Source organism: Aquarana catesbeiana, linkage group LG08 (genome assembly GCF_042186555.1).
Source record: "Aquarana catesbeiana isolate 2022-GZ linkage group LG08, ASM4218655v1, whole genome shotgun sequence".
In the NCBI taxonomy this organism is placed as follows: Eukaryota; Metazoa; Chordata; class Amphibia; order Anura; family Ranidae; genus Aquarana; species Aquarana catesbeiana.
Window position 1 is genome coordinate 195613757 of NC_133331.1, and position 23328 is coordinate 195637084.

At 42.5% G+C, this 23328-nt stretch overlaps 1 protein-coding gene across 6 annotated transcripts in view; it reads left to right on the forward strand.

Annotated features, from left to right (window-relative positions):
* Nucleotides 1-23328, forward strand: part of ADK (adenosine kinase) — a 315535-nt gene that overhangs the window by 140671 nt on the left and 151536 nt on the right. For all 6 annotated transcript variants that reach the window (XM_073596766.1, XM_073596760.1, XM_073596764.1 and 3 more), the window contains one exon: nucleotides 6501-6579. In XM_073596766.1, coding sequence (XP_073452867.1) covers nucleotides 6501-6579 — 79 coding nt within the window. The remainder of the gene's footprint in view (nucleotides 1-6500; nucleotides 6580-23328) is intronic.

A 23328-nucleotide genomic window follows, 5' to 3' on the forward strand; every position in this document is an offset into this window, starting at 1 on the left:
ATAAAATGTGGACTTTTAGGGAGAATGTCACCTAGCACCCTATCCTTCCTAAGAACTTTCCAATGTTTGTAGTCGAACAATTTTGTACTCCTGCAGGTTGGAATTAAGGCTTGGTGGGGCATCGCATCGTTTGAATAATACATTAGTCTCAAATTGATGCTTAGACACCTTAGATGGGATGTCCCTCCCAGCGATGGCTATATTAGATGATGAGTCATTGTCTGAGTGGTTTGATTATTTTTTTATTTTTTTTTTAATAAAAAGGGTTTGGCATTGATGGAATTTTTATTAAACCAAAACAAAATAAGATGAGATTTGCTTGAAAAACGGTTAATGGAGATTAAGAGTAAAATTGAACCTCACCAATCTTCCCCTGATTTTTCAAAACTGTCTGGAGAGCTAAGAAAAATAAACTGGTTTAGTGGGATAAGGAATCCCAAGAAAAAAGGTAAAGTATATTGGGGAATTTGGCTTCTTTTTTTTTTTTCTTCCCCCTTGCAAGGAAGTTTTCAAATGGCAGGGTAATGCCTCCTCTGCGAATCAATTGCCTGAAACCCACCTTTCTAATACCTCTGCTGGCAATCTTCCCCCTAATACACCTAGACCTGTCCCCAGACCAGCCACACCTCTCCAAGACAGTCATGCTCGAGGCAAAAAAACGCCTTTGAAAAGTTGCTGCGCAAATACTGTGTAACATAAAAATTTCTAACAACCCCTATTTTAGTCTCTGGGGTGTCTGCTAAAATATATATGTAATGTTTGGGGGTTCTGAGTAATTTGCGAGCAAAAAAATGATTTTTTACATGCAGGAGAGAAGTGTCAGAACTGGCCTGAGTGGCAAGGGGTTAATTATATAATAATATTATTATTATTATTATTATTATTATTATTATTATTATTATATAATTATATATTGTTTTTAAGGTAACTTACCATATTTTTAAAATCTGTACTCAAGCAGGTGGCTTAACGAACAAATTACTGAAGTTTTACGTTATAACTTCAAACCAATAATTTCACAGTAAATGGATAAATAATAAATTAATATGTTATAACATATAGCATCATATGATTTAGCTTGATTAAAACAGTACCTTTTCAGCAGCAGGAGATTCTCATTCTCAACTGTGTGAGAAAAACATGGGATTATGGGTAAATCTTATACCCATAAACACGTTTTTTCCTTGTAGTTATGAGGGCTGGGCTGGAAGGGAGCATGTGTCTATTAGACACCTGCCCCCTTCTATGAAACTGCAGTGAGAGGAGAGCCCTCACTGCAGCATTTTTATTGGACAGCTGGGACCAATGGTACTTGACCGTGGTCCAAGGCTCTCAGCTGTCCATTGAGCTCAGTGCTTCTGACAAGTGAGGCACTGTGAGCCCATCCTCTGTCTGCTGCGATCAGAGTGTGCCAGCTTGTATTTAAACTGGCTGCTCTGTATGTAGCTTTTGACAGGCTCCATAAGGGGTCTCGTATCTCTAGGAACCGTAGGTCCCAGGAGCCCCAAAGTTTGACCAGTGGTGGAGTAGGACTTTGACTACCTATCCCTCAGGTCACCGAGCTACGACCCTCCAAAGCTCAATCGTGTTTGGTGTTTTTATGTTCATGGTTCATGTTCATGGCCTAAAGCCAGGCCATAGATGGTGCGATTTTTTTTTTTTTTTTTTTTTTCTTTTCTTTTCTTTTCTTTTCTGCAACCATTGTTCTGACTTAAAAAGGTGGAAGAACGGTGCTTAAATTTCCTGTTTCCCCCTTCTTGTCCATGTCCCTCTGCCTCATTGCCTGCTCCCGTGCCTGTCTGCTCCTGTTGCCACCACTTCGCATTACACCTGTAGTCTAACATCACTGCCTCCCCTCTCCCCACTGGCCACAATCTGCTTCAGTTGACCATTTTTTTTCCCCCTCTCCCATGTACAATCTGGTTCTGTATCCTACACTTTTTTTTTTTGTTGCTTATCCAGTCCAGCTTAAAACTCTAAACCGGTTGCACAGAGGGCACGTAGCTGCTTTGCCTCCAATCTTGGCCTTTTATTGCACCTGGGAGCTACAGGTGCAATATCTAGCCCTGCAGGCTTTCACTCTATACTTTAAGTGATACTAAACACACACACTTTAATTTACATTGTCCCTTCTCTTTATGTATGTGTATGATGGCACTGTAATTTTAATATATAAAAAAAAAAAATCTATGTACCTTTTCCCTAATTGATATACAGCTATCACATGACCTAGATCTTTCCCAGCCTGTCTGCAGGGAAACAGTTTTCTGCTACTGGTCACATGTTCATGGGATTCAGAATAAAAATAATCAATAAACTGTTTAAAGCAGTTGCATACTAGCTTATTATGAAATATTTACCTTAGAACAAGGTCCCCGTATAGCAGGTCGGTCCACGCTGAGGGAGCTGACATTTTGCCCCCGGCGTGTCTTCCTGGTTCGCGGCTCCGGCGATATGAGTGGCCAGAGCCGTGATGATGTCACTCCCGCGCATGCCGGACCTTTAGCCTGGCATTCACACCGCATGCGCTGCTGACGTCGGTGGCTGCATGCAAAGTGAATATCTTCTAAACCTTATTATAGGCTTACCTGTAGGTAAACATAAAAAAAGTAAGTATACAACCACTTTAAGTTGTCATACAAATATATATTTGAAATGCTGTATTTTTTGGCAATTGCATGGTGTGGGTGGATTTCTGCCAGTCACAGGCTGTGTCGCCTCATTGTGTTTAGCTGGTTAGTGGGCATGAAGGAAGGAGTGGGCTGTCATTTACCACTGTGTATATGCTCACTTGTGTGACTAGTCACATGGGCTGCTCAGTTGTAATGGGTAGGAAATGCTCAGGGTAGAAATACGCTCTCCAGTCACATAACAAGTCACGGCAGTGTGAACCGAGCCTAATGGTTTCTTTCTTAAATCGTTTACATTTTTTTTTTTTTTTTTTTGTAATGTTCACACATTGAATTTGCTGCAGTTTGAAACTAAAAATGTTAGCATAGTATAGCGTAAATGTTTACACAAAGTTGCAGGACTGCTTTATGCTACTTATAAATTAGTAATCACTGCTTGTTCATTTCTGTGATTTAAAAAAAAAAACAAATGTATTTTTTATGGCTGAGAGAGGTGTGCACTTCCTGGGTTTACTGAATGTGTTTTTTTGGGGGGTCCTAAACTTTGACTTTGGGGTAGTTGTTGCCCTACCCTGATATTTATATACATTTTTAGGATATGTTCTGTAGATTGATTGACTATAATAACTCCTACTATAATTCTGAAACCTGAAAATAACTCCTATATTTCCCAGTCTTTTGTAAGAGATGTCAGAGGCAAGGTTGCTATGGAAATAATAGCATGTTTTTATACATCAAATGATAACGAGTTTCATATGGCACATCTGATCTGTGAGCTGTCATATGTTAGAATGGATTCATGCTGTGATGCTCACTCACCTCTTTCCAGATGCACATTCAAACCAAAAGAATTTGTATAACCTTATTCCAAAATTTACCCCAGCTAAACTTCTGTGTAATGGAACACTATTTGAAATCCTATAATTAAAACCCATAGAAATTTGGATCTCTGGAATATTGGCTCTTAACACCTAGTTGCTTGTCAGTGAATGATCTTATGTTTACCTTAAAGTGGGCCATACAAGGATAAAAATTTAGCTTGTTCAACAGGGAGCAGAAGAATTTCAATCTGTGTGGCCACTGTGGTTGAGCAGAAGTTGATCTAATGACTTCTGTTTGACTGTTAAGTCAGTATATTTCTGCTGGATTAGTAGCGCAGGCTATGGGCTGCAGTGCTGATCTGTGTATTCTGATGGCGTGGAAGTCTCCCCCCATTGTCAGAACAAAATGACACCACAGGGAGGATTACCATATCCACATCAAATATGTGGATGGGGAGAATCAAATCAGTATTATTCGTTCAACAAAACTGACCCATGTGTGGCCAGCTTTAAGGGTAACTCCACCTTTGTGGGGGGAAAAATATATTGTATACAATTGCGACACAAGTCATTTTGTAACCGAATGTTAACAACCCCAATACTGGGCACTTTCGCCCCCCTCCTTCCCAGACCAAATTTCAGCTTTCAGCGCTCTCACACTTTCAATGACAATTGCGCGGTCATGCTACGCTGTACCCAAATTAAATGTTTATCATTTTGTTCACACAAATATAGCTTTCTTTTGGTGGTATTTATTTACGACTCCGTTTTTTTATTTTTTTGCGATATAATCGAAAAAAGAGCGGAAATTTGGAAAAAAAATCACATTTTCTTTCTATTTTAAAACAAATCCAATGAAATCAAATTTTGTCAGAAATTTAAGCCAAAACGTATTCTGCTACATGTTTTTGGTAAAAAAAAATCCCGTTAAGTGTATAATAATTGGTTTGTGTGATCACAGACACATGTGCGCAAATGATCATGTACAGATGTGCGCAGGTGATATGTGTGCAGATAATCATTGGGACATGTGATTTTACTGGGACGTATGTGGGGGACGTGTTTTTACTATGTGGGGACATGTTTTGGGGACATTGTGTGTTTACTTAGTGTTTGTTTTGTGTTTTTACATGTGTGGGGTCACTAGACTGGTGATCAGTGAGTAAAAAGCTGTAAAAAACAGCTCACACTCACTGATCACCAGCTGGCTGCAGCGATCCCCTCCCCTCTCCTCTCCTCACTGACAACTTCCGTGTGAGGAGAGCCGATTGCCTAGCAACCGGCTCTGTGTTTACATCACATGACGGCTGTGATTCGACACGGCCGTCATGTGATCAGGAGGGCCAATCGCAGAGCCCTCCTGCTGATTGGAGATGCGCCGTGTCCGGGTGACACGAGCGCATCGGGATCGCGCCGCTGCGCGGGCACGATTCCGCTCCTTCTGAGGGACATTCCTGAAAGTCCACTCAGGAGAGAGAGCCCACCCGGCCGTTCATGTGCAGTGGCTGGGTGGGAAGTGGTTAAAAACCTACCTTTCCTTTTTCAATCTGCAGCTGCTGTAATTTTCTGTAAAATGCAATGCAATATGGCTACCTGCAGGTTTTCTGTCCACAGAATGTGTACAGGGCACATCCCATTTCCCGATTGTGTGATTTGACTCGCTGATTTCCCCTGAAGTCTGCTCTAGGATACAAGTTAGATTTCAGACATCCCCCCCTGCAACAAAAATGTCATTTTTGGTAAGATACAGCAATTTTCCTCATTAGTGCCCTGCAGGTGCAGCAGCTGGTTGATAATTATGAAACCACTCCCATTAGACTTAGCACATGGACACATACAAACACACATGGATTTCTTCAGAATAACAAAAGGTAGGAATTTGCAACAAAGTTTTGTCAAACTCCTTGTAATGTACATAGATCACCCAGAGAGGAATGTTTTTTTCTCAACCAAAGTTGTTACTCTTTAAAGGGCAAGTTCACCTTTACAGAAAAATCTGTAAGGTTACTTACACTGGACACCCTCCCCATCCCCCCCATCTGGTCCCGCTGACCTGGAGTCCAACTATCACATGCTCTGACACATCAGACAACCGCTGGTCGTCTTAATCTCCTAAACGTACCTCATAAAGGTACGTAGAGGAGGCATTTTAATTGGTCGGCACAGTCACATGGGTGGCGCCGACCAATCGGAGCCCGCCTAGTCTGCCCTGTCAGCGCTGGAGAAAAGGCAAGAAAGCTGCGGGGATTTCAGATCCCCGATGTGTCAGAACGGGTGATCGCCGGACCCCAGGTCAACGGGACCAGGTTCGATGGGGAAGGGGGTCCAGTGTAAGTTCACCTTACAGATTTTCTGTAAACGTGAACTTGCATGTTAAGTCTGTCTGATCTCGCAGCCAAATAGTGGCTTTCTGGCCTTGATATCTTCTATACCTCAAGCATTTTTTAACAATTATTTAAGCAAAATAGATACATTTACATAAAAGGAACTGTTTTAAGCTTAAGAATGATGCAAAAATATACAAGCCATGACACACACTTGATAGAGAAAAAAAAAAGGCCGCCCAGTGATTTATTGTACTGTTTAAAAAAAAATAACCAAAAGAAAAGGTATCTAAGGTAGTCCACATGTAACAGAATTACATGACGCAACAAAATATTGCATCACATTACAAAATGCTAACTTTCAGTGGGTTCTGCTTCTTGTTTCTCTTACATGGACTAGTTGGCTGAAATGGCAGGTCGATGTGTGCATCTATGAATAATGACTATACTGTAGTCCGAAAAAAAATAAAAATCCCCACACACTCATCCTTGTTTTTTCAGTCTTGTCTCTGTGCCAGCATAGTTTATGTGCAGGTCGTGCCTTCCCAGGTCTCTTTATGCATGTCTAACCTTGGTTTTCTCAGCTCACACCTTGTAAAGAAACTAATGAGCACAGTGTATCCTGCTGACCCACATCCTAACACTACAGATTTACATTTTAGCTCTGAATGCCTCTCACAGGAACTTACTCCTTATTGACTCACATCTTGTGGTGTGTTTTGCAGGTTTGAGGAGCTGGTGAAAAGGTTCAATGTCGATTATCACGCTGGTGGCTCCACTCAAAATTCTGTAAAAGTGGCTCAGGTTAGTTGCTGCATTTTGGTAGAGGCTTGCATCGTTAACATTAATTGCAGTGTTAAAAACACAAGGGCTTCTTTAAAAAAAAGACACTAATGTGCTATATGTAACCTTATTTTGAAATCTGCCTTTTTTTTTTTTTTTTTTTTTTTTTTTTTTTACCCATGTAAATCTGATATGAAAAGAAATGTAGTTAAAATGTAATGGATTAACCCTCTCGCTGCCAGACCCTGTACTCCAGTTTGTACACTCAGGTGGCCAGACTGTTTTTGTAATTTTTCCTTTTTTATTTTTCACTTATAGCTTTCCGAATCTGTGAAAGACACCCCCCCCCCAACCTTATATTTTCTGAAAGCGCATGATCAATAGAATAAAAGTGCTACAGATTTTTTTTTTTTTTTTTGCGGTGTTTGCGCAAATGTTTATCACACCACTATATATTTGCAAAAAATACACTAAAACCATTATTAGCAGATAAAAGCACAGCTAATTTTACAAAATTCCTACTAAATATAAAAGCTTCATGTATGGCGTTAATACATAACAAATATTTGTAATTTTTACATTGCGTTTTTTTTTTTTGCAAAATGGTTCAAATCGAACATATGCAAAAATGTAAATATACAAATTTCTCAAAAAATATGAAGGTTTTCATTTTATAGTATTTGGAAAGACAAACCCCCTCAAAACCATATATTTCTTTTTCATACATCATGGGGCACAGAGTCAGGTTAACATTCTTTACCTGTTGGGTTATACTCCATCTCCAGGTGAATGGATACTGGTAGATCAAAAGGTCAGGACAGGAAGTTACCCCTCTCATACAGGAAGTACTTCAGTTTTATTTTATCAGTGTCTGCAAGGTGGATGGCATGGTTTGTTTGAACTCTGAGCTCCAGGTCTCTAGTCCCACAAATGGTTCTTAAATGAATCAAGGGATTTACCGACTGGATCCGTTTGACACAGGCTTTATATGCTTAGATAAATGGTACCTGAGCCTCGTAAAGAAGACTCAATATCCTGCAAGATTTTGCCTGTAATGCGGCCTCCGGGCACTGCACCCTGCGAAGTGGAGTCCTGGAAACCACAGCGCTAAGGCATTCCTGCAGGGTGCTTTACAGGTCCAAGGGAGTGGACCCTAAACATGAAAAGGGTACCCAGTCCTTGAAGGTCCTCAAGTGACAGGAACCCGCTGTGACGGGTGAAGTCTGGGCTCTTAGTTTCTAAGCTGCCCTGTGCCTGGACAGGTAAGGTGAAACCCATTTACTTATTATTGTGGGTTGTCCCGGTGGTTGTAACCATCAGTCAAGCTAGCTGGAGGCTGAACACCTGTGTATGGTGACCATACGGGGGAGTTTTGGGCTAGCTGTGGGTGTTTGCAAAGTGTACCGTTTTTGCTTGTGTCTGGCTGTTTTTTACATGAATGATAGCGCATGGCGGTGCGCCATTTCGCCTTGGTTCACCATGGTGCACGTGCGTTCGCAAGAGTGCTGCTGTGCCCAGTTGTTTGACGGGCATGGCGCATGCGGCTTTGCCGCACATGCGCAGTAGCCTTTATCTGGGCACACAAAGATTTGCGTCATACGCGAATACAGCCGCGCCCGTTCGCCGGGGCCACGTGCACGCACAGAACGTTCCGCGCACACCCAGCTTATTTAAGCTGTGTAGGCTAAACATGTGGTGCTTCCAGAAGGTAGCTGTGGGACACAGAGCAGGCTCTAAGCAGGCACTTGCAGCTGTTCATTACTCCTTATGTGAGTCACCATGTGTTGCTTGGCAGGCTAAAGATATTTAGCAGGATTGTTACATAGGGGCTTGGTGAGCCCTATTAAAGGGTCTCCCTTCTGAGGTGTTTTAATACTACACCCAAGTACTCTTTATGGCTGGTAAATGTCTTAAAAAAGGAGGAACGGAACTAACACTACAGAGAAGGGCACACCTATGTCATCAGTAGTTCCTGATGAACCTAGTTGTATCTCTAGTGTTGTATCCCCTGAAGGAACAGAGGCTTCCGGGAAATCTGAGCCGCTGTGCCTATCTGGTATTGTGCCTACAGTCAACGCTGCTGCTTCACCCTTTTTTACCAAGGATGAACTGTCCTCGGCCCTAGCCGGGTTAGAGCACAGGATTGCTGGCATGATTGCCTCCACCCCACAGGGTGGCAAGAAGCGTGACAGATCCCCCTCACCAGAGCCTCCTAGTCTGGAGAAGGAATGGGTTGAGGACGAAGAAGTGCTTAAAGTTCAGGGTTCTGTGGCGGGCCCGGCAGATGAGTCTGCTTCCGAGCAATCTGGACAAGATATCCAGTTGATGGTCTGCCTCGCTGTCGCAGAGGCTTTTGATCCTGACTCTGATCGAAATGGATCGTTCTGCCTTTAAGTTGCCTCTTGCAGAGGTCACTGAGCCCCCTGGCCCTCTTTGGGATCCCTGAGGCCTCTTCAGGCCGCACAGGCTTTCCCCCTACACCCCGTTGGAAGAGGCGATGTATGCTGATTGGGAACATCATGACAGGATTTTTGTTCCTAAGAGGTTTTCCCTTTTATATCCCATGGATGAAAAGCTTGTTCTTGAACAAGAACTTAACTTGTCCGGTAGATAACGCACAGGGCTTGAAAGACCCTGTTGACAAGAAACTGGAGTCATTATTAAAGGCTTCCTTTTCTTTGGCCAGTTCAGCTATTCAGCCAGCTGTTGCAGCAATTGGTATCTGCCAGTCCGTAAAGGATTAGGTCAAACGGCCCGATAGGCCTAACCATGAGGATGATCTGCCTAAAAGTAAGACAGATATTCCTCGAACGCTGTGTTTTGCTGTTAACGCCTTAAAGGATTCAATACAGCAGGTTTTACATTTGGCTCTCTCATCTGTACATATGCGCAGACATTTGTGGCTTAAGAACTTGCACGCCGAGCTTCCTTGTAAAAAGTTATTGGCAGCTTTCCTTTTTCATGGGGAACATTTATTTCGTGATCATTTGGACAAATATATCCAAAAGAAGGGAAGAGTTCTCTACTGCCAGTGAAGAAAAGCACCAGACGTCCCTTGTTTAAAACCTCAGGGACTGCTTCCTCAAATGTGTCAGCGTCAAGGCGGTTCTTCCGCCAACAGGGCGCTAGGGCCAGGGGCAAGCCGCAAGGCCAGAAGAAGCCCTGGGTCCAAAATTTTTCTAAACCCAGTACCAAGCCCTCCTTTTGAGGGGATGCCCCCACTCCATCGAGTGGGGGGGGGGGAGGGGGCTGCTGCACTTTGCGGACATTTGGAGAACAATAATTCAGGATGAGTGGTCACTTCAATTTATATCTCGCGATTACAAGCTAGAGTTGCAGGGGATTCCCCCTCCTAAAAGAAACTTATTGCTTCAGGCACTACATCTAGTGCATCAAGGAGTGATTGTAGAGGTTCCTGTATCCGAAAGGGGCACAGGGTTTTTCTCAAACCTGTTTACGGTTCAGAAACCCAACAGGGACATAAGGCCCATTTTGGACCCAAGATCCCTGAACGAGTATCTGCTGATACAGTCCTTTCGGATGGAGTCTGTCCGCTCAGTAGTAGCCTCATTCCAGAGGGGAGGCTTTCTAGCCTACTCGTATTTACACATACCTATCTTTCAGCCTCATCAGAGGTTCCTACGTTTTGCAGTAGAGGAACGTCATTTTCAGTTTGTGGCTCTAGTTTGTGGCACTTGTTATAGCTCCCCGGGTGTTCACAAATGTCCTTGCACCAGTACTGGGTCTTTTTAAGGGCTCAAGGAATCCTGGTGCTTGGGTATCTGGACGACCTCCTGCTCAGAGATCACTCATTACAGGCTCTAGAAAAGAGCATAATATGCACAGTGCAGTATTTGAAAAGCTTAGGCTGGATCATAAATAGCAAAGTCAGCCTTGAAACCAGCTCAAAGTCAAAAATATTTAGGTCTGATCCTAGATACAGGTGGCAAGAATACTCTTGCTTGAACTGTAAGGATCTGTGCCCTGAAGGTTAAGGTGTGTCAGATAAGGGCACCAGCCAACCCTCCATTCGGCTCCCTATGAGTCTTCTAGGGAGGATGGTATCCCCCTTTTGAGGCAGTGCCCTATGCCCAGTTCCATTCCAGGCCTTTACAACAGGACATCTTGTTGGCTTGGAACAGAAGAGGAAAAGCCCTGGATTATCTAATGTGCTTATCGCCTATGGTACACTTAAGCCTAAACTGGTGGTTGCAGGATCAGAACCTGCGAAAGGGAAAAATCCATTCTCCCGGTAACTTGGAGAGTACTGACTACAGATGCCAGTCTCTCAGGCTTGGGGGCGACCCTAGAAGGGCTCAGGGGAAATAGTCAGGGACAGAACAGATCCTGCCCATCAACATCCTGGAATTACGGGCAGTATGTCTGGCCCTACGGTCCTGGACGGTGGAGCTTCAGGACTGCCCTATCCTGGTTCAGTCTGACAATGCCACTGCTATATAAACCACCAAGGTGGTACCAGGATGAGTCCAGCTCTGAAGGAGGTGAACCACATACTAGCCTGGGCAGAGGGACATGTGCCAATAAGATCTGCAGTCCATAGTAGAGAACTGGAAGGCAGATTATCTCAGCCGCCAGCAGATCTGCCCAGGGGAATGGTCCCTACACCCAGGGGTATTCCAGGAAATTTGCCAGCGTTGGGGACGGCCAGAGGTCGCCCTCTTGGCATCCAGGTTCAACAACAAGCTACAGCAATTTGTGTCTCGAACAAGGGATCCTCTGGCAATTGGAGCAGATGCTCTGATAGTTCTATGGAGCCAGTACTCCCTAGTTTATGCTTTTCCTTCCAATCTCTCTCCTTCCACATTTGTTGTGCAGCATTCGGAGAGAGGGTGTTCCAGTCATTCTGGTAGCACCAGCCTGGCCCAGAAGGTCCTGGTTCCTGGAGATTGTGAGACTGACAATAGACTGGCCAAGGGCGCTTCCACGTCGCCCCAATCTACTGTCAAGGTCCTATAATCCACCCCAATTTACAATCTCTAAATTTGACGGCATGGCTATTGAAGCCAGGGTGCTGAACTACTGTGGTATCTCGGGACCAGTAGTGTCTACCCTAGTGAATGCTAGAAAAGCTGTCACTAGGAAAATTCATCAGAAGGTCTGGAAGACTTGTATTGCTTGGTGTGAAGCCAGAAAATGGCATCTCCGTAAATACGTGATTGGGAGAATTCTCTTTTCTACAGTCGGCTGTGGAAATCAGATTGGCTTTGAGCACAATCAGAGGTCAGATTTCGGCCTTGTCAGTTTTCTTCCAAAGGACTTAAGCATCCCATTCGTTAGTCCAAAACTTTATGCAGGGGGCGACTCGTTTGCTTCCCCCCCATTAGGTCACCTATGTGTCCTTGGGACTTGAACTTGGTGCTGTCTGTGTTGCAGAAACAACCATTTGAACCTATCAAGGAAGTTCTGTTAAACTTGCTGTCATGCAAGCAAGCCTTCCTGATGGCCATCACCTTGGCTAGAAGGGTGTCAGAGTTGGCGGCCCTTTCGTGCAAGTAACCATACTCGATTCTTCACCACGACAGGGTCGTGTTACGACCTGTTCCTTCCCTTTTGCCAAAGGTGGTGTCGGCCTTTCATTTAAATCGGGACATTATTTTGCCGCCTTTTTTCTCTCAGCCTCGCTCGGTGGAAGAGAGACGACTGCATTCATTGGACGTTGTCCAGGCAATCAAGGTTTATTTGTCTAGATCTGCTGAGATCGGAGGAACAGACACCTTTTTTGTTTTACCAAAAGGACCCAAGAAGGGGCATGCACCTTTCAGTGCCAATTGGGTCTGTCAGTTGATCATTCAGGCCTACGGTCTGAAACATAAAGCTCCTCCCTTTTAGGGTGAGAGCTTATTCTACCAGGGGTGTAGGTACCTCCTGGGCTTTTCGCCTTTAGGTATCTGTGGCTCGGATTTGTAAGGCTGCTACCTGATCTTCAGTACATGCGTTCACAAAATTTTAAGTGGATGTTTTTATTGTTGAAATGACAGGAAGACTTCAGCAATAAGTTTGCTTTGTGTATTTTTTGGTGTATGAATTTGGGATTTTAATTTCCATTGCTGCTTTAAGGAAAAAGTGCAGGAGGTCTTTAATCAAGTGTAGGGAACCGGGCATCATTGATCAAGAGGGCTATATGTGGGGTCTTGTCCTGGGACTGTGGTTAAAAACACGTGTACAGTGCATCCGGCATGTATTCACTTTTTACACATTTCGTTTTGTTATAGCAGGGGTCAACAACCTTTTTCTACTTGAGGACCGGATTTAATGTACGTGACTGCATGGAGGGCCACATTCACCTGCTAATGAAGAGAATAATAATCCTGACATTGTAATAACAGTACAGGTTTACCTCACTTTAACCACTTGAAGACTGAGCCTTTTTCTGCAATTTGTTGTTTAAGTTAAAAACTCTTTTTTTTGCTAGAAAATTACTTAGAACCATCAGACATTATATATATATATATATATATATATATATATTTTTTTTTAGCAAAGACCCTAGAGAATACAATGGCAGTTGCAACTTTCTATCCCGCACGGTATTTGCGCAGCAATTTTTCGAACACTTTTTCCAAAAAAAAAAAAAGTTTCATGCTTCAAAAAAAAAAAACATTAAAGTTAGCCCAATTTTTTTTGCATAATGTGAAAGATAGTTACGCCGAGTAAATGGATACCCAACATGTCACGCTTCAAAATTGCACTCGTGAAGTGGCGCCAAACTGCAGTACTTAAAAATCCCCATAGATGACGCTTTAAAAAATTTTACTGGTTACATGTTTTGAGTTAGAGGAGGTCTAGAGCTAGAATTATTTCTCTCGCTCTAACGTTCGCGGCGATACCTTACATGTGTGGTTTGAACATCGTTTTCATATGTGGGCGGGACTTGCGTATGCGTTCACTTCTGTGTGCGAGCTCACAGGGACAGGGGCGCTTTCATTTTTTTTTTTTTTATTGTTAATTTGACTTATTTTTTTTAGTTTGACACTTTAAAAAAAAAAAGAAAAAAAATGATCACTTTTATTCCTATTACAAGGAATGTAATACAGTGAGTTATGGGGTCAAGACCCCACATCTCACCTCTAGGCTGGGAAACATAAAATTAAAAAAAAACTATCAAGGCTTCCCAGCCGAGGCAGCGCCGTTTTTTTGAATGCAGAGGCCAGGCATGACGTAATAAAATCGTGCCCGGCCTCCGAACGATCATAGAGACTCCGGCAAACTCTATGATCACCATCTGGGGCCAGCGGATCCGTTCTCCGACTCACCGATGGAAGCGGTGAGTCGGTACAAGCACTGGAGAGCGGCGAGGGGGGGAGGGACGCGGTGGAACAGCCGATATGATCATTCTTATAGTGTAGGGAATCGCCGGCTGAAAAAGCCAATATCTAAATGATGTCTGTAGCTGCAGGCATCATTCAGATATACCCCCGGAAAGTCAAGGATGTCCCTGGACGCCCTACGGGTGCAAAGTAGTTAAGGCGCTTCACTAATACAAAGCCAGTTCACCCTGAGCGAGCATGTGGCTAGGGATTCAGATTTTATTACCCCCTTCCCCATCCTCGCACCCAAGAGTGGCTGACGCCCTGCCAGTCAGCATGGTCTGGAGATGTGGTACCTGTCCCTATGGAAAATGGGGTTCCTGCCCTCAGGAGTGATGGGGTCCCTAATATGGTCCCCCCTTATTGCAGTGTTCTTTGTCCCCCTTCACATCACTCCCATGGTGTCCTCTGCCCCCCAAAGCAGTGTTTTCTGTCCCCTGCACACCCCACCTGTAGTGTCCTCTGTACCCCCATAGTGTCCTCTGCTCCCCTGCACCCCCACCCCATAAACACACACTGTGAAGTAGAACTCTCCTACCTTACACAAGTGTACACCAGAGCACAGGCCAGTATCACAGGGCTGGATGGAGGGGCAGGAACTGCTAAAGTTACCTTTTTACATTAACAGGCTGGTGATTGGTTGCTAGGATCTTCCGGCAGCCAATGGCCTGCTGTTTTAATGTGCAGTTGCCTGTCCAGGGGTCGGTGCACGTGAATTCATCACGGGCACTGACAGGCCGGGCATTTAGCGGTGGCGGGCCGTAGGTTGCCATCCCCTATGTTACAGCCTTAGTCCAAAATGGATTAAATTCATTATTTTCCTCACAATTCTAAAAACATTACCCCATAATGACAAAGTGAAAGAAGTTTGTTGAAAATCTTTGCAAATTTATTAAACATAAAAAAACTAAAAAAATCACATGTACATAAGTATTTACAGCCTTTGCCAGGACATTTAAAGCGGGGTTCCACTCAAATTTCTAACTTAATCTTACCCCCTTCAGTTAATTGCATAGATGTTCAAATGCCGCACGAAAAAAAATGTTATCGCTGTAATTACCTTTTATATTGTACTTTATTGTGGCACTTCCTGTCTCTCCTCCCATGGGAGTAGGCGTGCTTATTGCCTTTCCCCGGCGCCGCACTGTCTCCTGGGAGCTTAGTGTCAGGCTTCCCAAGATTCAGTGCGGGAACAATGATCATGCGCGTGAACAAGCTGTGAATGAACAGCGTTCACCGCATCCAGGAAATCAATGCTTGTGGGCTTTACATGCCCACAAGCAAGATGGAAACAGCCAGCATCTCATTTTTTAAGTTATTCTTCAGTACGAAAACAGAGGCGGAAATATTACACCCAAACTGTGAGTATTATTTTGGGGTTAGCAAAGTGTCTCAATGACCTAAAAAAAAAAAAAAAAAAAATTGGTCGCCGGACTCCCGCTTTAATATTGAGTTTAGGTGCATCCTGTTTCAACTGATCATCTTTGAGATGATGTTTCTGCAACTTGATTGGAGTCCACCTGTGGTAAATTCAGTTGATTGGACATGATTTGGAAAGGCGCGCACACACACCTGTCTATATAAGGTCCCACAGTTAACAGTGCATTTCAAAGCACTAACCAAGCCATGGAGTCTAAGGAATTGTCTGTAGACCTCAGACAGGATTGTATCAAGGCACAGATCTGGGGAAGGGTACAGAAAATTTTCAGCAGCTTTGAAGGTCCCAATAAGCACAGTGGCCTTTATCATCCGTAAATGGAAGTTTGGAACCACCAGGACTCTTCCTAGAGGGCGACACCCAGCCAAACTGAGCGATCGGAGAAGGTCCTTAGTCAGGTAGGTGACCAAGAACCCGATGGTCACACTGACAGAGCTATAGTGGAGAGAGGAGAACCACCTGGAAGAACAACTATCTCTCTTCAGCACTCCACCAATCAGGCTTGTATGGTAGAGTGGCCAGACGAAGCCACTCCTCAGTAAAAGGCACATGACAGCCCAACTAGAGTTTGCCAAAAGGCACCTGAGAGGACTCTGACCAAAAGGAAAAAAAAAACTCTGGTCTGATGAAACAAGGATTAATCCCTTTAGCCTTTAAAAAAATAAAAAAAAAACTTTAATAAAAATTGAAAAAAAAAACAAAAACCTTTGGCCTGAATGGCAAGCCTCATGTCCGGAGGAAACCAGGCACCGCTTATCACCTGGCCAATGCCATCCCTACAGTGAAGCATGGTGGTGGCAGCATCATGCCATGGCGATGTTTTTCAGCAACAGGAACTGGGAGACTAGTCCTGATCGAGGGAAAGATGAATGCAGCAAGGTACAGACATCCTTGATGAAAACCTGCTCCAGAGCGTTCTGGACCTCAGACTGGGATGAAGGTTTATCTTCCAAAAAGACAATCACCCTAAGCTCACCGATAACAAAGGAGTGGCTATGGGACAACTCTGAATGTCTTTGAGTGGCCCAGACTTGAACCCGATTAAACATCTCTGGAGAGATCTGAAAATGTCTGTGCACCGACACTCCCCATCCAACCTAATGGAGCTTGAAAGTTCCTGCTCAAAAATAGATGTGCCAAGCTTCGTACTCAAAAAGACTTGAGGCTGTTATTGGTGCCAAAGGTGCATCAATAAAGTATTGAGCAAAGGCTGTGAATACTTGCATGTACAGTACATGTGATTTTATTTTTCTTATTTTTTTATTTTTAATGAATTTGCAAAGATTTCAAATAAACGTCCTTCACGTTTCATTTTGGAATAAGGCTGTTGCATAACAAAATTTGGAAAAAGTGAAACGCTGTGAATACTTAACAGATGCACTGTCCTTCCACTTTAAGGTAAACGTTTTACAAACCTGGGCAATTTAAGCAGGGGTGAGGACATTTCTTAACCACTTCAGCCCTGGAAGGATTTACCCCCTTCCTTACCAGAGCACTTTTTGCGATTCGGCACTGCGTCGCTTTAACTGACAATTGCGCGGTCGTACGACGGCACACCAAAACAAGATTGACGTCCCGTCCCCCCCCCCCCCCCCCCCCAAATAGAGATTTCTTTTGGTGGTATTTGATCACCTCCTGTGGTTTTTATTTTTTGCGCTATAAACAAAAAAGACAATTTTGAAAAAAAAAAAGCAATATTTTTTGCTATAATAAATATCCCCCCAAAAAATATAATAAAACAAAACAAATTTTTTCCTCAGTTTACGTCAATCTGTATTCTTTTACGTTTTTGGTAAAAAAAAAAAAAAAATCGCAATTGCCGTATATTGATTGGTTTGCGCTTAAGTTATTGCGTTTCATAAAATAGGGGATAGATTTGTGGCATTTTTGTTAATTTTTTCTTTTTTTTTTTAGTAATGGCAGTGTTTTTTTTTTTTTTTTTTGTCATGCCTGCGACATTGCGGCGGACACATCTGACGCTTTTTACACTCTTTTGGGACCGTTGTCATTTATACAGAGATCAGTGCTACAAAAATTCACTGATTACTGTGTAAATTACATTGGCAGATGATAAGGGGTTACACACTAGGGGGTTAAGTGTGTCCTAGGCAGGGGGGATGGGTTCACTACAACATGACAGAGATCACTGCTCCCGATAACAGGTAGCAGTAGATCTGTCATGTTGCTAGGCAGAACAGGAAAATGCCTTGTTTACATAGGCATCTCCCCGCTCTGTGATACGATTGCGGGACACCGGTGGACGCAGTATGTGGCCGGCATGCATGCCCATTTGCCCGCAAATTAACGGGGATGTACAGGTACGCCCATTTGCCCACCGCTGCCATTGTGCCTACGTATATCGGCGGTCAGCAAGTGGTTAAAGCTTGCTTTAACTATAGCATTTTCCAGTATTACTTTTACCTTTTTGTGCACTGGTCCAAATCATTTGGTGGAGGGGTGATTATGGTGTGGGGTTGTTTTTCAGGGGTTGAGCTTGGCCCCTTAGTTGCAGTGAAGGGAACTCCTTAAAGCGGAGTTCCGCCTACCGCTGCAAAAGTTGAAACCCAGCAGCTGCACATACTGCAGCTGCTGACTTCTAATAATAGTACACTTAGCTGTCCTGAAGTCCAGCGATTGTCGTCCCCCCCCCAAATGTGGCACCGGAGGAGGGAAGGAGACAAATGAGCGGAAGTTCCACATTTGGGTGGAACTTCGCTTTAAGGCGTCAGCATACCAAGATATTTTGGACCATTTTATGCTAACTTTGTGTTAACAGTTTGGGGATGGCTCCTTTCTGTTCCAACATGACTGCGCACCAGTGCTCAAACTAAAGTATGTAAAGACATGGATGAGCAAGTTTAGGGTGGAGGAATTTGACTGGCCTGCACAGAGTCCTGACCTCAACCTGACATAACACCTTTGGAATGAATTGGAGCGGAGACTACGAGCCAGGCCCTCTTGTCCAACATCGGTGCCTGTCCTAACAAATGCGCTTCTGGAAGAATGGTCAAATAGCCTTCCCAGAAGAGTTGAAGCTGTTATAGCTGCAAAGGTTGGGCCAACTCCATATTGAACCCTACGGACTAAGAGGCCGTTAAACTTCATGTGCGTGTAAAGGCAGGTGTCCCGGTACTTTTGGTAATTTACCGCATCTCTGTCCAATTCCCCCCCACTTCCCTCAAACTCCACATACACATCTCTTAATACAATGTGCCTTACCTCCCCATACTAGTATATTGCACTTGCCGTAGAGCATACAACCCCTGGCAAAAATTATGGAATCACCAGTCCGAGGATGTTCCTTCAGTTGTTTATTGTTGTAGAAAAAAAGCAGATCACAGACATGGCCAAAAACTAAAGGCATTTCAAATGGCAACTTTCTGGCTTAAAGAAATCAAGAAAAATAATTGTGGTGGCCAGTAACAGTTAGATTTATAGAACAAGCACAGAGAATAAATTATGGAATCACTCAACTCTGGGGAAAAAATTATGGAATCATGAAAAACAAACAAAATAACACTCCAACACATCACTAGTACTTTGCTGCACCACCTCTGGCTTTTAGAACTGCTTGCAGTCTCTGAGGCATTGACTTAATGAGTGATAAACAGTACTCTTCATCAATCTGGCTCCAGCCTTCTCTGATTGCTGTTGCCAAATCATCTTTGCAGGTTGGAGCCTTGTCATGGACCATTTTCTTTAACTTCCACCACAGATTTTCAATTGGATTGAGATCCGGACTGTTTGCAGGCCATGACATTGACCGTATGTGTCTTTCTTCAAGGAATTTTTTCATAGTTTTTTTGCTCTATTGCAAGATGCATTATCATCTTGATAAATGATTTCATCATCCCCAAACATCCTTTCAATAGATGGGATAAGAAAAGTGTCCAAAATTTCAAAGTAAACCTGTGCATTTATTGAAGATTTAATGACAGCCATCTCCCCAGTGCCTTTACCTGACATGCAGCCCCATATCATAATTGACTGTGGAAATTTGCATGTTTTCTTCAGACAGTCGTCTGCATAAATCTCATTGGAACGGCACCAAACAAAAGTTCCAGCATCATCACCTTGCCCAATGCAGATTCGAGATTCATCACTGAATATGACTTTCATTCAATCATCCACAGTCCACGATTGCCTTTCCTTAGCCCATTGTAACTTTGTTTTTTGTGTTTAGGTGTTAGAGATGGCTTTCTTTTATCTTTTCTGTATGTAAATCCCATTTTCTTTAGGCGGTTTCTTACAGTTTGGTCACAGATGTTGACTCCAGTTTTCTCCCATTTGTTCCTCAAGTGTTCTTGCATAGCAAGACCACTTACTGTTATCTCACATATATATTATTCTTATTATTATAGCCAAATTTACCACCCTAACTCCTCCCACAGTTTTTACACTACATAGACAAGTAATATACCGAAACGTGCGGATTGTTCCCGAATGGTGTGCTATTACTTTGTGGAACGTTTCGCCGAATGGTTCACGAAATATCTTCGTTTTTGCGGCGAAATTGGTCCCATAGGAATGAATGGGGAAACTAGAGTGGGAGATGACAAAAGCTGGAAAATCAGAACATGATTTCTAAACTGCCGCCACTCCCTCATTTTCAAGCCCACCTACACAAATCTTATATCAAAATGTTCAGCTATCCCTGCTGCCACTAAACATGTCCACGGCTAAGCCATAGTCCTGATAGTTTTCACAATATGACCATTTGTTTGCAACTCACGCCGTCCATTGACATTCATTGAAACTACACTCTAGCCCCCTCCAAATTTGAAGGGCAATTTCTAAACTGCGAGTGTGCCTTCATTTTTAATATTTCAGAGACATACTATACATCAAAATCTAGGTCTGGGTCTTGTGATTCTCACAATATAAAGATCTTCACTGTAGGATGTATAGTTTTTAAAATACGGCCATTTGTTTAGAGGTCATTTCAGGAAATTTTAGCCATTAATCAGAGTGTACTGTTAGTGTTTGTTTTGTTGCCATGGTTACCAAAGCTTCTGTTATACACAGGGGGGAAGGTGGCTGGAGCATCTCAGCTGATTACAGAGCCCGGGGGAGGGGACAGACACACCATGTACTGATTTATAATAGAGGAATATGATGGGGCAGTTTTGATGGGGTAATTCTGATGGGGCAGTTTTGATGGGGCAGTTTTGATGGGGTAATTCTGATGGGGCAGTTTTGATGAAGCAGTATTTGGGAAGCATAAACAGGGCATGAGCGTTGCTAGGAAACAGTGGTTGTAAACACAAGATGCTGAGACACTCCAAATGCATGTGACTTCATCTGCTAGACTTGATAATGCTTGTAGACCCCTCCCACAGTTTTCACACTACAGAGACAAATAATATACCGAAACGAGCGGATTGTTCCCGATTGGTGTGTTATTACTTTGTGGAATGTTTTGCCGAATGGTCCACGAAATGACGTTTTTGCGGCGAAATTGGTCCCATAGGAATGAATGGCGAAATGTTCAAAACTAGAGTGGGAAGTGACACATTATGACCACCCCATGATCAGCCAAAACATTATGACCGCCCCATGTAAAAAAATAAATATTTTTGAAAAAAAAAAAAAATTTTTGAAAAAAGTAAAAAAATAATTTTTGAAAAAAAAAAAATATTTTTGAAAAAAAAAATATTTTTGAAAAAAAAAATATTTTTGAAAAAAAAATATATTTGAAAAAAAAAAATATTTTTGAAAAAAAAAAATTATTTTTGAAAAAAAATGACTTTAAAAAAAATAATAATTTCGAAAAAAAAATTATTTTTGAAATAAAAAATTACCTTTGAAAAAAAAAATTACTTTTGAAAAAAAAATCATTTTTGAAGAAAAAAAAATCATTTTTGATTAAAAAAAATTCATTTTTGAAAAAAAAAATTACTTTTGAAAAAAATGTTCAGCTCTTTCAGCGAATGATGGAACTTTTTTACTACTATTTATACTTTTTAAAATATTAAGCTTTTTAACACTTTTCACAGTTACTCAAGCCACTCCACCCCACCCAGTTACTCCGCCCACTCCAGTTGTAGAGGCAAGAACACTTTCACAATTTCCCCAGAAATTGTACCTTTTCTAGTTTATTTTGTTGTACATTTTCTGTTTTCAAGGCATATTGCTTTGTTTTCTGTCTTGACGCTTTGATGTCTTCCTTGGTCTACCAGTATGCTTGCCTTTAACCACCTTCCCATGTTGTTTGTATTTGGTCCATGTTTTAGACACAGCCGACTGTGAACAACCAACATCTTGTGCAACACTGCGTGATGATTTACCCTCTTTACCTACATGCTAACAAGCAGATTTAATCGGATGCAGGTGTTAGTGTTTGTAATGAAAATTCACAGGGCGATTCCATAATTTTTTCCTCAGAATTGAGTGATTCCATAATTTATTCCCTGTGCTTGTTCTATAAATCTAACTGTTACTGGCCACCACAATTATTTTTCTTGATTTCTTTTAGTGTTTCTTAAAGCCAGAAAGTTGCCATTTGAAATGCCTTTAGTTTTTGGCCATGTCTGTGATCTACTTTTTTTCTACAACAATAAACAACTGAAGGAACATCCTCAGGGACTGGTGATTCCATAATTTTTGCTAGGGGATGTATATCAGAACTCTGACTTTGGAGGGTCCTTTTGACATATTGAGTAACCCCTAGGTTCATGGAAATTACAGGGAGCTCAAGAATACTTTCATGGAAAAATATAAAGGTAACACAACAATTTATTGTAAGTTTTGTGAAAGTCTGAAAATAACATTGCTAGTTGGGTTTGAAATAGCAGAGTAAATCAAGTCCAGACATCCTTTTCAGATTTCTCTGACGGATATGTAAAACAAAAAAGCAGTATTAGTTGAAAATGTGGTTTCTTGAATAACTTTGAATTTGAGTGAGCACAGTCCCACCCCTATTCTTTCCAACAACTCCAGCTTTCTCATGCACTTGTAGTGCCAATATCTGTGTAACATGATCACTGTTTGTAAATCAGAGCAGTCACAGCTCCACAGTGCTTAAGAGCGCTGACAGTACATTTTAGAGTCTGAAATTCCAATTCATTTAATTCATGTCTATCCTGTTGCATTTCTGCTGGAATTTCAGCTCTACTTTAGTTTTGTTGCACCCCTCCTTTATTCCCCCACACCCCCCTTCATCACTCACACATCAGCTCTCCTAGAAAGCATTTAGATCTGGGAACGCTGCCATTCTGGATCAAGTGAGACATGGTCAGGAGTGTCTACATTCATGGGAAAAGTATTACAATTTAGGGTTCTAAGGTTTTCCTTTTGGTTCATCAACATGAGGTCTCTGTGCCCAGCTAAACTTGCCATAACAGAGTTGGTCTTTGTTTCCCAATTCTGTAACTTTTAATTTAAAATAAACATAGGAGTTAAAACCATTTAACTGTTTCATAGGTTATAAGCTGCAAAGTGTGCTGATCCTGAGATTTTTCTATATGTACATCATCAATTTTGCAGTTAGAGCTGCCCAGAGCTGTGTTTGGAGTCGTTATGTTGGAATATTCTTGCCTTTGTACTCCTCACCTGGTTGCCGCCACACACCTTTGACACCATCTGAACCAAATAAGTTTATCTTTGTGTATCAGACAACAGGACATGGTTCCAGTAATCCATGTCCTTAAGCCTCGTACACACAATCGGATTTTCAGCAGGGAATTGTGAGATGACAGACTGCCTAAAATCCGACCCTTGATACGCTCCATCAGACAATTGTTGTCCAACTTTGCGCAAACAAATGTTGGATGGCAGGCTAGTAAATTTTTGGCGGACAACAGTCTTTTTTGAGATTTTCCTTTCAGCGGTACACAAGTCTGTCACACAAAAGTTGAAAGTACTAAGGATGAGCTCCGGCGTGTTTGCACACCCCATGTGCAGGGCCCGCCAGGAAGTTGGCACTGTAATAATCACAGGCAGTGAGACATTGTCCCGATGCGCGGCTGCAGAGATCGGAAAATGTCTCACTGCCTGTGATCAGCG